The following is a 14,883-nucleotide window of genomic DNA, read 5'->3' on the forward strand; positions in this document are numbered from 1 at the left end:
AGGATGATGACTGCTCAGTGGAAAAAAAGCTTTTCAAGACGGCATGAGATCCTGAATAAGAATCCTAGAATCCAGACAAAATGTCTAACATGGTGATGCACGCTTAAGATCCCAGGGGAAGTGAAGACAGTCAGATCCCTGGGGCTCCTGGGTCAGCCAGCCTAGTCTACTAGGTGAGGTCTAGGCCAATGAGAGACATGGTCTCAAAGAAACATACAGCATACAAACACAAATGTGCACTCGCTCACAGGAGAAGACACACACACACGTGCGCAGACATACACAAACACAAAATATAACCTCTAAAACCCTAGAAGGAAAATCAATGTAACAGACATAGGAGCTAGACAGATGTCTTAGCAGTACAATGCTTGCCACATGAGCCTTACGACTGGAGTGTGGACCTGAGAATCCATGTAAAAAGCTGGGCAGGTGTGGAATTCCATCTACAATCTCACACAGAGGAAGAAAGGAATCCCCAAATGATAGATAGATAGATAGATAGATAGATAGATAGATAGATAGATAGATAGATAGATAGATAGACAGACAGACAGACAGACAGACAGACAGACAGACAGACAGACAGACATATATGGCAAGCCAGGTAAGCCAAAATACCGAGTTCTGAATTCAGCAAGAAACACTGCCTAAGTATATCAGCTGGAGTGATCAAGAAGACTCCCAGCATTAGCCTCAGGCTTCCACAAAGCACATAAATTCACCTTTACACACCAACATACACACACGCCCACAGAAATACAAGCACATATGTATGTATACATGCATATGCACAAAAAATAAATAATACATGTTAAAACAAAATATTTAAAATTTCTATACCACCATTCAGAGCCTCAAAACCTATAGAATAATGTTCCCATAAAAAAAATGAGAGGAAATGAAAGTATTATCACCATAATTTAAAGTGAAAAAAGTGATACACATAAAAACAGAGTCAACTTGCTGAGTCTTTCATCAGGTTGTCATGTATTCTAATTTCTTGTGTCATGGTGCAACACAAAAAAAGTATTTCTCTAAACATAAATGTAACCACTATGTTATGGAGCCAAGTGCCTACAACAGATTTTTGTTATGAGGAAAAGTCTACTTTTGTATGTCTGATTTATACAGATTAGTTACAACAAAAAATGTAATTAAATAGTATTTAATATTTGTATCTCTAAATGTTTTAATTAAACTGTGATCCTGATTAAATGAGTTTCAGCTTTTTGAAAACTACATGGTTTCTATATACTTACTCTTTTGGTCAATACGAAGATCATACAGAGGAGTCCTATATATATCCACACTGGAGAGTGCACATCGAGACAGGGGCACATGGTGGGAGGGCCCAAGGATGAAAATTCTCCGGCTGGGAGATACACAACAGAAACACAGAACAAATGTACTTCTACACAAATCTTATTAAGTAACTGTACTTGTTTTTCCATGCTGACTACCTGCATTTACTACATTCTGTGAACATAAGAGCTAAACTATGTTCTCACCAAAATTCATATAGTGAAGATCCAACTTCCCATATCTGACTACCAATTTGAAGATAAATTTTTCAAGAGCAATGAAGTCGAAATGAGGCTCTTATCAATGTGACTGATGGACTTATATAAATAAGACTCAGGGCCAGGAGTGGTATCCCATATAATCTCAGAATTTGGGAGTCTTGAGGCAAGGACTGCTGCAAGTTTGAAGCCAACCTGGGCTACATAGTGGGTTCTAGCCAGGCTGGATTATATATAACAAGATCCTGGGGTCAGGGGTGGAGGGACACATGGGACATGACCACAACCAACATATGACTCCAAGAACATGCCTAATAGTCATGCACTAGGGGGCCTGGCAGCCTCAAAGCAAGAACCTCTACCCTCCCAGGCACCGTGACACCAGACTTTCGCTTCCAGAACTGTGAGGAAATAAGACTTCTGCAAGCTGAGCACACAGTCCTTGGAATTCCATGTCAGAGTTGATTTGATGGTTTACTCCTTAGTTTTCAACTGAATTTATATCCAATAAATGAAAATACCAGCTATAAATTTTTATAACATGCTATACATAAAATCACTTCTACATATATAACTAGACACATTTCAAAGCATACTGTTAGCATGAATATTTCACAGCTATGAAAATTTAAAATTCTAAATTTTTAATAGAACAAAATATTGATATAAATTGCTAAATATCTATTTCAAACAGCATTATAAAGAAGCATTCTAATAAAGCTATTTTGACATTATTTTATGGTAGCTAAGAAATAAGACATCTAGTTGAATTCTATGTAATCAACATTCTCTATTCTCATTCAAATATAAGTCATCATCAAAAAAGCAACTTTTTAATGTATGATTTGTACTGTAGACTATCCAAAAACAATAACTGGGCTACATAGTAGCTACAATCTTTACAATCCTTTTGTCACAGCAACAAAATTAAAATTAGCTTACTATTATTTCATATCAAACATCCAAATTTGTCCTACAATATAAATTTTGAAAATATTAATTTTCTGTTTTCTAAAATTCAAATAAACCAATCTTAACATACCATATACAAACATAAATAAGTTACAGATCCAAAAATTGCAAAACTGTGAGAAAGAAGAAAATGGGTAATGGGCTTATGTATCTAGAAAAAAAAATGACCTAATTCTTTCACTGTCAGATGTTTGGAGGACAAGGACTGTGTGCTGTAGCAATATGCTCTGACAAAAGTCTATTACTGTACCAAGTGTGATGGCATTCACCTACATTCCAACACTTAAGGGTCTAGGATGATTAGGAATTCAAAGCCAGAGTGGTCTACAAAAATTAGATCCTATCTCTAAAAGAAAAACAATGCCAAGTAAGGTAGACACATCTTTAATCCTAGCACACAGGAGGCAAAGCAAAAGCAGGTCTGGCTTGCACAGTGAGACAATGACCATGGATGGATGGATGGATGGATGGATGGATGGATGGATGGATGGATGGACGGACGGACGGACCAATGAACCAACCAAAATCTATTACTAAGATAAGAAAATTAATTGGTTTTTTTTAAGATGCATCACTTAAAGTTGGAGAAGGAAGGAGGAGATAAGGAAGTTTTGGATTGTTATTCTCAGGGGCCTCAAATTTGAAGAAATCACACAGAAAACTAATTTATCCTAAGGCCAAAGAGTGAGTAAGAAACTCTTCTTCTACCCTCTCTCTTCTCCATCTTTTTAAGAAGATTTTATTTATGCCTGCACACCAGAAGAGGACACAGGATCCCACTATAAATGGTTGTAGACATCTTTTGAGGATGGAAACTGATCTCAGGACCTCTGAAAAAGCAGTCAATGTTCTCAGCTGCTAAGCCATCTCTCCAGCCCCTTCTCCATCTCTTCAGCATTGTAATCCATATTTATCACATGGATCATCAGAGAGAAAGGTCAAATTCAGATTATTAAATGAACTAAACCAAGCGATACCATTCTGTTCTATCAGTAGTATACAAATATTAATAAATTCTTTTATTAATGTCTAATGTGAAATATGTATAATAAAATGATAACCTGGGAATGTTTAGGTCACTTGATTAATGCCAGGGATTACATGAACTAAAAATCAACAACATTTGACCAGGGACAGTGGTACAAGTCCATAGTCTACATACTCAGCAGATTAGAGCAGGGCACTCAGTTGAGCTCAGGAGCATAAAGCTAGCCAAAGCAACTCAGTTAAAACCTCACTTACAAAAGAAAAGGAAGAAGAAGCAAGGATAGAGCAGGGAGGGAAAGGAAAAACTCAACACGAAGGGGTGTGGTTCTCATTAAGGAATCAGTTTCCATGAGAAAAAGGCTTTTGGAAAATTCTAAGGTACATAGTTAAAGTATAAATGATAGTTTTATTTATACTTTATACTGGTGGCACACAGCTTTAATTCCAGCATTCAGGAGGTAATGCAAGCAGATCTCTGTGAATTCCAGGCCACCCTGGTCTATACACTGAGTTCCAGGACTAATAGGGCTACACAAAAAAATTAATCTGTAACACTGTGCATTGCTCCAGAAATGGTCTTCTGGGAGCCTAACGGCCTTCAACTGAGAGGCCTGGGTGCTTTCTTTGCCTACCTTTTGTCAAGCCAGTCTATACAGAAGAGCCCCCACCAATGGAAATTAGCCAGATATTTTCCTAATAAATTCTTTCCAGTATGGTAAAAACTCACCCACAATCAGTCTAGTACGGTTCCAGAACTGATTTAGAGGAACAAGAAAAAACTGTGCTATCAATACAAAATTCTTAAAACTGGCGTACACGAAATACAGAAGGGTAGACATTACTGAAACAGTTAAAAGGGGCACCTTAAGACAACAGTGACCTCAACAAAGGCCTCTGTGTTAGCTAAAGTGCTAACAAAAGAAAATTAACAAGGCACACTGAAGTTCATGTATTTCCTCCTCCACAAACAGTACAGCAGCTACAATGGCTGGAAGGGAGGCAAGTCAGCAAACCTATGCCCATTCCCTTTAATTAACTGCAAAGTGTTTAGTCTTTAAAAACAAAAAATAACCTCAGTACTGGTATTCTAGCTGTTACTAGATTGGAAGAAGAAACCTTTAATACTAAATATCAGAGAGATGGCAGGGTGTCATTTTCCTAGAAACAGTCCACACACTACAGCTCCTGAGAACTCACCTTTTCAAAATTACTATAATAAATATGGTCTATGAGCACTTGTCCTCATAGTTTTCAACTACCTATTCCAACTAATAGAACATAAGTAAATTTTTAAAGAAGTTTCACAGGGAGGACAAATTTTTTAATGGAAGACTAAAACTGTCATGAGCTTTTACTCTTTGACCTGCAAAGCTCTTTGAAAACTATAAATTCAAGTTTCTGCCTAATTGCTTGTTGAATTTCAAATTTTGGCTAGTTTTGTTAGCAGCCAGGAAAGACTTTACAATTGTCAATATGAAAAGTTATTTAATGAAATGCCCAAAGTAATCTTTGGAAACTCAAATCTGATCATTTCACTGCCACTTGTCTTTTTGTTTGTCTGGTTTTTCAGACAGGGTCTCTCTGTGTAACAGCCCTGGCTGTCCTGGAACTCACAGAGATGTGCCTGCCTCTGCCTCCCAAATACTGGGATTAGAGGTGTGCACCACTTCACCCTTGCCCTTAAGTCCTTCCTGAGCCGGGCTGTGGTGGTGCATTTCTTTAATCCCAGCACTTGGAAGGCAGAGAAAAGCAGAAATCTGAGTTTGAGGCTAGCTACAGGACAGTAAGAGATACACAGAGAATTCCTGTCTTGAAAAATAAAAAACAAACAATAAAAAAACCTTCCTGGCTTTTCATGGTTATAAAATCAAGTAAACCCCTTAAAATAAGTGGGATTTGGCTGGGGGGGGGGGGTTAATCCTCTAGTATATGTGTATGGCTTTGGGCAGGATGTGAGAGGCATAGATACAGAATGAGGGGACATGTTGAAGCCAGAGTTTGACACCAGATATATCTTCCACAATAGCTCTCCACTTCATTATTTTTTGAGACCAGGTCTCCAGTTGAAAGAACAAGCTCTAGTTTCAGGTGAACTATCTAACCAGCAAGTCCAAAGGTCTTCCTGTCTCTGCCCCATCCACCCTCCCAATTCCCTGCACTATGTTTCAGAGGCACACCACCCCACAAGATTTTACAGGAGTTCTGGGGATCAGAACTCGAGTCTTCAAGACTGTGCAACAAACACTACCCAATGTAGTACCCACTTCCTATTCCTAAAATGAGTTTAAAAGGCTCAAATAAACTAGCAACTTCTTGTACTCCTTTTACCTCCCCTTGACTGTTAACATCTATGAATACAGTGGGGTCTTACAGGTCCTAGATGAACTAACAACTATACGTTGTCATTCCCTTTGATTGGTTGGTTTAACTTAAACACCAATTACTCAGTGAAGAATGCTTTCCCATGCTTGAAATCAAATAACCCTTTTAAGGTCTATCATATCAATTATCATGGTGTGAACCGTACATTTGTAACAACATTTGAGACCCTGTAAAGGAGTATACAATTCAAACTCATCCCCTAATAGTAAAAAGGAAAGTCCCTGCTTTCTTCACTACTGATCACACCTAAGCTGCAGAAATGAGGGGAAGTAAATCTGCTGGCCCACCCTTCAAAGCAGTGAAACCAACATCACCAGTAGTCTGTCCACAGTTACACTGCGGTTTTTTTTCCTTTTTTAAGGCAAATTTCATCAGAAATCTTGACCCTTGAGAATACATCTTAATGTTACATGACAAAAGATATTCAAATATGAGGACAGACTCAAAAAGCATTTCTGCAGATGAACATTATATCACAGGGAAAATCACCTGTGTATTATGAGCTGAGGGCTGAACTAGACATATTTTTCATGAACTACAATTTTCACTTCAAAAAAATAACTACACAAATAGTAGGTATTTGGAAGAAATTTTTTCCAAAATGAACCAAATAAGCCTGATATTTCAAGCAAAACAATTAACGTATTTGTTATACAAAAAAAACCTGAAACTCAAGTGAAAATTAAGTCCAATATATTTCAGATGGTAGTATGAACAAACTTAATTTTTTAAATTGTATAATAAACATCATTTAAAAGATTTGCACTGACCCTCCAGGAACTATTTTTATTGTGTCCTGGGTTAGTATTAAAGAAAACATTTCCAGTTAATGGGAAAGGTGATGGAACTGCTCCTCCCTTTGTAACTATGTACCTGTGTGAGAAAATGAATCCTAACAAACAGAATGCAAAAGCAGACATGAGCACAGAGCTATGCTCTAGTTAAATTACACAGTAAGTCTGGCCAGGTAGCACACACCTGGAATCCCAGCACTTCAGAGTATGAGGCAAAAAGTGCTGCAAATTCAAGGTCAGCCTAGGCTACAAAGGCAGACTCTTGTTTCAAAAACAAATTAATTAAAAATGTACAATAGATTTACATAATAAACATAAACAGCATTATATTAATATATTTACATATTATAATATATAAGTAATATAAAACTGTATACGTACATATGTTTTGGGTTTTGATGCAGATTCTATGTGATCCTGGCTGTCCTGGAGCTCACTATACAGACCAGGATGCCCTGGAATTCACAGATAGCCTTTTGCCTCTGCCTTCCCAATGCTAGAATTAAAGGTGTGCGCCACCAAGCCTGACTATATTTTGTAAAAGCAATGTCTCCTTTCCCACTATCTTTCACTATGATAGGGGGAAATGTTCTTGTTTCACATTTAATGTTTCATTTAGTTCATGGTATTTGGGAATTAAGGATAGTAGAGAGCTTTGTTAACATGTATAAGATCCTGGATTTGATTTGCCTCATTACACACACACACAAAGTCATTTTCACTAATAACCAACGATTTAGTGTTTGATAAATAGCTGTAATTTTATTCTAATTTTTTAAACATTTTTTATGTACTTAATTATTTTGTCTACATGTACGTATGTTCAAAACCTGCATGCCTGGTGTCCTTGGAGGTCAGAAGAAGGCATCAAAAGCCTTGGGACTGGAGTTACAGAAAGTTGTGAGCTGTCAAGTGGGAAGTGAACCTGGGTCCTCTGGAAGAATAACTAGTGCTCTCACTGCTGAGCCACTGCTCCAGCCCACACAACTATTTCTGTACTTGGAAATTTTTTATTTTTTACCCTGAAAATAATTTGATAATTCTTTTAAAATTAAATATTATTTTAAAGAGTTTACTTTTAATTTTAGCTTATTAAGATCTTTTTTAATTAATATTTTTTCATAAAAAATACTCTAACCATGCTCCTTCCTCCCCCCACCTCTTTACCTACCCAACTTTGTTTCAGATACCAACAAAATACAGAAACAAAAATCAAATTAGGAAAAAGACTAATATGATAAAAAAAAAAAGTCATGCCCATTATTATCATTAATATTTTATAAATTCTTTAGGAATTTCATACATTTTGATCATATTCACACACTCCATTACTCCCCAATTTGTCCATTCTTCATATTTAAAAAATACTTAGGGGCCATGCAGTGGTAGTGCACACATTTAATCCCAGCACTTGGGAGGCAGAGGCAGGAGGATCTCTGTGAGTTCGAGGTCAGCCTGATCTACAGAGTAAGTTTCAGGACAGGCTCCAAAGCTACAGAGAAACCCTATCTTGAAAAACCAAAAAAGAAAATAAATAAATTAATTCAATAAATAAATAAATAAATAAATAAATGCGCTGCCCTGAGGAGTTCTGTGGTATCATAAGCAGTCATCCTTAGTGATTTGATCACTCATGCTCATGCCTGCAGTCCCAGGTAAACTTGAATCAGCTCATAAAAAGAAGGGACTTGGTGGGATAGGGGTAAAAATACAAAATAGGGAGTAAATATGATCAAAAGACTTTAAATACATGTATAAAATTATCAAAGAATAAAAAATTTCAACAAATATATGCAATATATCATCCATAAATAACTATGTTTTTTTAAATGTTCTTATGAAAAATTTTACTTAATACAGTACATACTTTCTCCTCAATTCGGTACAAATTTATAACCTCCTTTTAGTTTATGATGTAGTATCTTCTAAAATTACTATAATCCCTCATAGCATACTTCATTTTATTTAACAATGGTCTCACAGTGTAGCTCCAGCTGTCCCCAAACTTGTTATCTCTTAGCTCAGCCTCCTCACTTCTGGGATTACAGGTGTGCATCACCATGCCTGGCAATATTCATTTTCATTATCTATAAAATATTACATTAATTAAGCTGTCATATTATTTAATTCACTATTCAATACTGGATATTAAAACAAAATGCTATTCTTGCAATCTTAATACACTTAACCTTCTGCATTTTAGTACTCATAAAGATAGTTTAGAACTTACTTAAAATTCAAGTCAACAGTTATATGTTTATTATCCAGCATTTATTGATATTAAAATGATTTAATTGATTTCTAAAATACTAACATGCCATCTAATATCAATTAAACTGTTTAAATACTTTAACCTCCTCCTCTTCTTTGTCCTTTTCTCTTGGCTTTTTCCCTTACCTTTTCCTTCCTCCTTTAACTAAAGTTTCCATCAGTCTGCTTAAGGCCCACTTTGTACCTCCCCCAGCATAGCTATACTTATTTACATATTCCTAAACCAACCTAATACTAAGGCATACCTCTAGCATCATCAGTAAAAATTCTACCAAACTGAGAAAAGTTTAGAACAAACTATTACTTAAAATAACCTTGATTATAGCTGACTTTCAGACCAAGGTGAAATAAAAAATAACTAGAATCTTTTCCATTTAATTTCTCTTTACTGCTGTAAAACTTTTGCTTTTAGTAATTACAAAGGAAATGTCATTTTTCTTTAAAATTTTCACATCTAGGTTTTTAAATGAAAACTAACTCAAAATATTTTAACTTTGTAGTAGTTTCAGAACTAAAGTCAAGGTAAAAAGTAAATTCTCAAAGAAAAAGTATTAAGGTATGTCTTAACCAACACAAGGAATGACAGATTCCTGGAAAGCCCAAGCAGAAGGAACTCTTGCCATTCAGACACTCCCAGGCTACTCCTAATGAACTTACGTAACGGATGGATCCACTTGTTTGTAAGCATGGGCAGCACAGGAGCCGCAGTACGTGTATCCTGCATGGCTACAAACAAAACAATTTTGATTGAATCTCCATGTTCACAATCAAGGTAGTCCAAAGAAAAGAAAACTTACAGTAAGAAATATAAAAACTATGATACATATAACAAAATTGAGCATATAAATTAAAAAGTAATATAATTAATGTTGTAACTTCTAGAAGGTAATAGAAAACATAATTGTTTCATACTATATTCCAATTACAAACCTCCAAAAATATTTTTAGGTGTCAGTTATGCAATTCAGTGATGGAGCACCTGCTTAACATGTTTAAAGTCATGAGTTTAATCCCCAGCACCAATTTGAGGTGGGATAAAGGATGACCAAGAGATAATTTGGTTTCGGGTGGGAAGGACAGTAACATCTGGAGATATTCAAGGCTTACTTTAAGTTGTTAATTTTTGATATTCCTCTGTAGTGAATTAGCAGACAGTGCCAAAGCAAATAAATATCTCTGCCTTTAGCAGTAAAGAAACTGAATTGGCTTCTTGTATTATGCCTCTCATTTTCTCTTCCTTATCTCTTTTCACCCTCCAGCTTCACATTCAGTCAATTCTCTTATCACCTACAGAACAGTTTTGTTCTCTGATCATCTCTCTTGAATCATTCCTGCTACATGAGTCTAGACACTTCTTTTAGACAGTGTATTCTGTACCACTGTCTACAGGGCAAGAAACATGGTGAACATAGCTCTGGCAGGTCTTACCCTTCTCCCTGTTCCCTCTGCCTTCAGGGAAAAACAAAACAAAACAAAACAAAAAAACTGTTACATTGGTTACATTCCTAAAGCTAGCCACCAAGGTCTATTCCCTTATTTGGCCATTTCCTCTTCCTGAGGCTGACTACCAAGGTCCAGCTATCAAAGTACTAAAGTTCAGCAATCAAAAGCCCTTTGGGTCACCTTAATGAACATGCCCAATTAAAACTGAACACTTCATCTTAACACCAGGTTCTCCCTTGTACCTTTATAAACCAGCATTTGCCTCTCTATCCAGAGGCAGGCCTTTGTTTCCCCATTCCACTCCCTCACCATCAAATACCCCTTCTCCTTTGTCCTTATTCCCTTTTTCTGTCGCGTGCCTTTGTCTCTTATTCCCTGCCCTTTGTTCTTCTGGGGCAAATAAAACTCCTTTGTGCTGAGAACTTGGTCTTGGGGTGCCCTGAGCCAATACCAGTCACTTTCAGGGACATCACTGTAGATAGTATACTGCCCATAGGGTAAATATTTTAACAACTGACTCTGAAGGAAATGAAAACTGTACATTCATATGCACATAAGCTTTTACACAATGTCACTGAGATAAAATGTAAATACAGGAGCTGGAGAGATGGCTCAGTGGTTAAGAGCATTGACTGTTCTTCCGAAGGACCCGGGTTCAATTCCCAGCACCCACATGGCAGCTCACAACTGTCTGTAATTCCAGTTCCAGGGGATCTGACACCTTCACACCAATGCACATAAAATGAATCTAATTATACACACACACACAAACACACACAATTTATTGTAATATCGAGTTGGAAGTGTCACCCCAGCCCCTGGCCTGGGAATTGCCAAGCACTTGGACTCCAACTCTCAGCCTGCCAAGCGCTGACCCCTCCCCAGGATGGGTCAGGACCACACCCACAGGGTACTTAAGCTCTACCTGGAAAAAGGAACTCTTGTGCTCTCCCTCTGTCTCAGTCTCTTCTCCAAATTCATTAAATGTGGGCATTTTTGATTTGGTCTAATCTGGCTTGATTGGAGTTCTTTGCACCATTAGAGAGGCTCAGTTAGGAAATATTCCTAACATTTATGAATAATGATAAAAATATATAATACTTTATCATAAATTCCATATAGCCTATTGTTTATATATTATACGGTATTATTTGCTGAGCTCCTATAAGCCAACTATGACTGCAATAATAGAGAATGGTGGACTGGGTGTGATGACACATGCTGTGGATCCAAGCACTACAAAAGCAAAGGCAAGCAGATTGAGTCCCAGGGTATCCAGGACTACACAGTAAGATCCTGCCTCAAACCAAAACAAACAAGAAGAATGGAACAAATCAAATAGTACCACATCTGGTGATTTATATAAGATGTGAAACCATATATCATAAGACATGTCTTCAAGTCCATTTTCACTACTGACAAAACCAAATGAAGCTACAGAATCAACCTAAGTGTCAGTCAATAGATGAATCTATAAAGAAAACAGAATACACATATATATTTTACTTAAAAGAAAGAAGTCACAAGGACCAGGGAGATGGCTCGGTGGGTAAAACTCATGTGTCAAACTTTAAGGACTTGAATCCCAATCCCCGAATCTGTGCAAATGCAGACCCAGAGGCATACCAAATTCCGGTAGTCCTCAAGCAGGCTTGGAGGTGGATACAGGAGAATCCCCAGGAGCTCAAGTGTAAGCAGCAGCAAAAAAGAGACTCTGTCTCAAACAGGCAGGAGAAGACCAACCCCATCAAATCATCTGGTAGGTATGTCCGAGAGGTAGTTATTTGTTAATGGCTGGCATGAGAGGGTCCCCCAGGTTGTCTAAGAATGCAAACAGGTAAGCATTCATGATCTTTACACTTCTGCCCCTGCCTTGAGTTCCCGCCCTGACTTAGCTCAGTAATGAATTTTGATCTAAAAATGCAAGACAAAATAAACCTTTTCCTCCCCAAATTGTTTTTAGTTTTTAGTTTTTGTTTTTTAGTTTTATCATAGCAACAGAAAAAAACAAATTAGGATACCATCCCACCAAAAACATGGATTCTTCTAAATCCACAGAACTCACAGATTGTAGAATCATAGTTATGGGGAAATAGTAACAAGGTTACCAAGGGTACTGATGCCTCAGCCAAAGAATTTTGATGAATAGCAACAGTTGAATACTTTGTGTTTCAATTTCACTTAAGGCTAGATATCAAATATTACCACTACAGATGTCAAATGTTTCAAGTGTACTGACTGGCTTGGTCAGCTCATGTTGCATTCAAAACTGTAACATCACTCTGCATCCCATCCAAAACTGAAGCATTTGTCAACTTCAAACTTGAAAGTAAGAGGAACAATGAAGACATAGGCATGAAGTTCAGTTGTTATGAACAATTTTACCAATTTTGATGATCAGATAATAGTTTTCCCATACGAAAAAAAAAACTACCCTGGGGGCTAGAAATGTGGTTTTGTGGTTAACAGAGTTTGTTGTTCTTCCAAAGGATTGGACTCTGGTTCGCAGCACCCATATGTTGGCTATGGGGAGTCCCACACCTCTTCTGACCTCTGAGAACATGGGTTTGATTTCAGTAACACATTCTTTAAAAGTGAAAGAAATAAAAAATGTGTATAAGGAGGTATTAATTAGCATTGTATAAAGTGAAGATCAGGAGATTAATAAACTTGCACACTACAGCTTTTTTTTTTAAATATTTATTTATTTTGTATGCTTCTGCCTGCAGGCCAGAAGAGGGCACCAGACCTCATTACAGATGGTTGTGAGCCACCATGTGGTTGCTGGGAATTGAACTCAGGACCTTTGGAAGAGCAGGCAACGCTCTTAACCACTGAGCCATCTCTCCAGCCCACACTACAGCTTTTTAAGTGATAGAGTCTGACATCATAAATGTAGTATCTCACAAAGTATTTGGCATTTAAAATGCTTATCTACATCATCCACACATTAATCTAGGTTATTGGGGGGGGGGGGGGGAGCACACATATGTCCAAGCGCATGTGGAGGCCAAAAGTTAAGTGTCTACCTCAATCGTTCCCAATTTTTTTTGTAAAGATGTATTTGCTCATTTTATTTTATATGTATATGTGCCTACTTGAATGTGTACAGATACTCACAAAGCCCATGAAAGGGTGTTGGATCCCATGGAATTGAAGTCAGATGCAAACTTAAGCTGCCCAACTCAGGTGCTGAGAACCAAATAAACCTCTCCAAGAAAAGAAAGCAACATGGATCCATCTCTCCAGTCCAATATTTGGTTTTTAACTTTTAGTTCAATATATACTCATTTTTATCAATAATAAAAATGCTAAAGGAGAACTCTAAAACTTACGGTGCAATAATGGCTCTAGCAGGTCTTTTTGTAGACTGAACTTGTGAAAGCCAACCTTCTAACTGGGCATTTAGCTGAGGTCCTATGAAAAGACAAGTGGAAAAAAAGAGTCAGCGAAGCAATGTATTACAGACAACCACACATGTTGCAGTGTCCTCACTGAACCTCCACAGTACTAAAATAACTTACTGGACAATAGAGTCATCAGTCTGAATGTTTAAAGTTTCAGTTTAATAAGTCGTAGGTTTGCTACCAAACAATATGATAGGGCTGTATATTGACAAAGTAAAATTTTGTTTTTATCCATTTACTTCTTAGAAGCATCTTCATACAGATCAATAATTTACAATTTGAGGTGATATTTAAACAAAATGCAACAGGGAGTAATATACTCTTAAGTAAATGAAAAAAGTAATTAAGCAAACTTGTTTTTTCACAGCACAAACCCTGACTTCACTTGATCGCTGAAATGATATCTATGTAATTGAAAACTCACACACTCAATGATCCACCCCATCCATTCCACCCTCTTACTCCCCTATCAATAACTAATAACTCCTTCACGTCAAAAAGTTCAATTTCCAACAGCTCACTCTCTTTACTTTCTCTTTCCAGTTTACTACTCTAGGAATCCACTGACTTCAACAGATCAAGATTTATTTCATGTCCTTCATCCTCTCTTTCTTCACTTCTTGTCTTGTCCAAAGCGAAGCAGCCCAGCGCTATAATCATGCCCTTTTATATGGAAATATAAATAATTTAATATGAATGTATCAGTCAAAACAAAGTTTTTAAACTTCACTTAACACAGTATCTCTGTGAGTTTGAGGTCAGCATGGTCTACAAAGTGAGTACCAGGAGAAACCCTAGCTACCTAGAGAAACCCTGTCTTGAAAAACAAAAACAAGCAAAAAGAAAGAGAGACAGAGACAGAGACAGAGAGTGCACAAGCAAGCAGAGGTGGAATGTGCTCCTGCTGCAAGCTGGAGGTAGAGACAGGAACATCCTCTCCTTTTTCAACAAACTGCCCTCACTCCTACTAAAAGCCATACACACCGAGTTCCATTATGATTATCTTACTCAAAAATTCTGTTCTCACAATTGTTTCAAATCTCCTGCATCAACCTTGTCCTTTTTGGACTTGACTCTCACCACTAAAATCTAAGCATACCACTG

The 14,883-nt window shown here is 37.1% G+C and overlaps 1 protein-coding gene across 3 annotated transcripts in view; it reads right to left on the bottom strand.

Annotated features, from left to right (window-relative positions):
• The window catches only part of Memo1 (mediator of cell motility 1), an 87,512-nt gene that overhangs the window by 31,332 nt on the left and 41,297 nt on the right, over positions 1 to 14,883 (bottom strand). For all 3 annotated transcript variants that reach the window (XM_075955538.1, XM_075955540.1, XM_075955539.1), the window contains 3 exons: positions 13,708 to 13,789; positions 9,587 to 9,655; positions 1,263 to 1,375 (listed from right to left, as the gene is read on the bottom strand). In XM_075955538.1, the coding sequence (XP_075811653.1) occupies positions 1,263 to 1,375; positions 9,587 to 9,655; positions 13,708 to 13,789 (264 nt within the window). The remainder of the gene's footprint in view (positions 1 to 1,262; positions 1,376 to 9,586; positions 9,656 to 13,707; positions 13,790 to 14,883) is intronic.

This window comes from Microtus pennsylvanicus, chromosome 21 (genome assembly GCF_037038515.1).
Source record: "Microtus pennsylvanicus isolate mMicPen1 chromosome 21, mMicPen1.hap1, whole genome shotgun sequence".
Lineage (NCBI taxonomy): Eukaryota > Metazoa > Chordata > Mammalia > Rodentia > Cricetidae > Microtus > Microtus pennsylvanicus.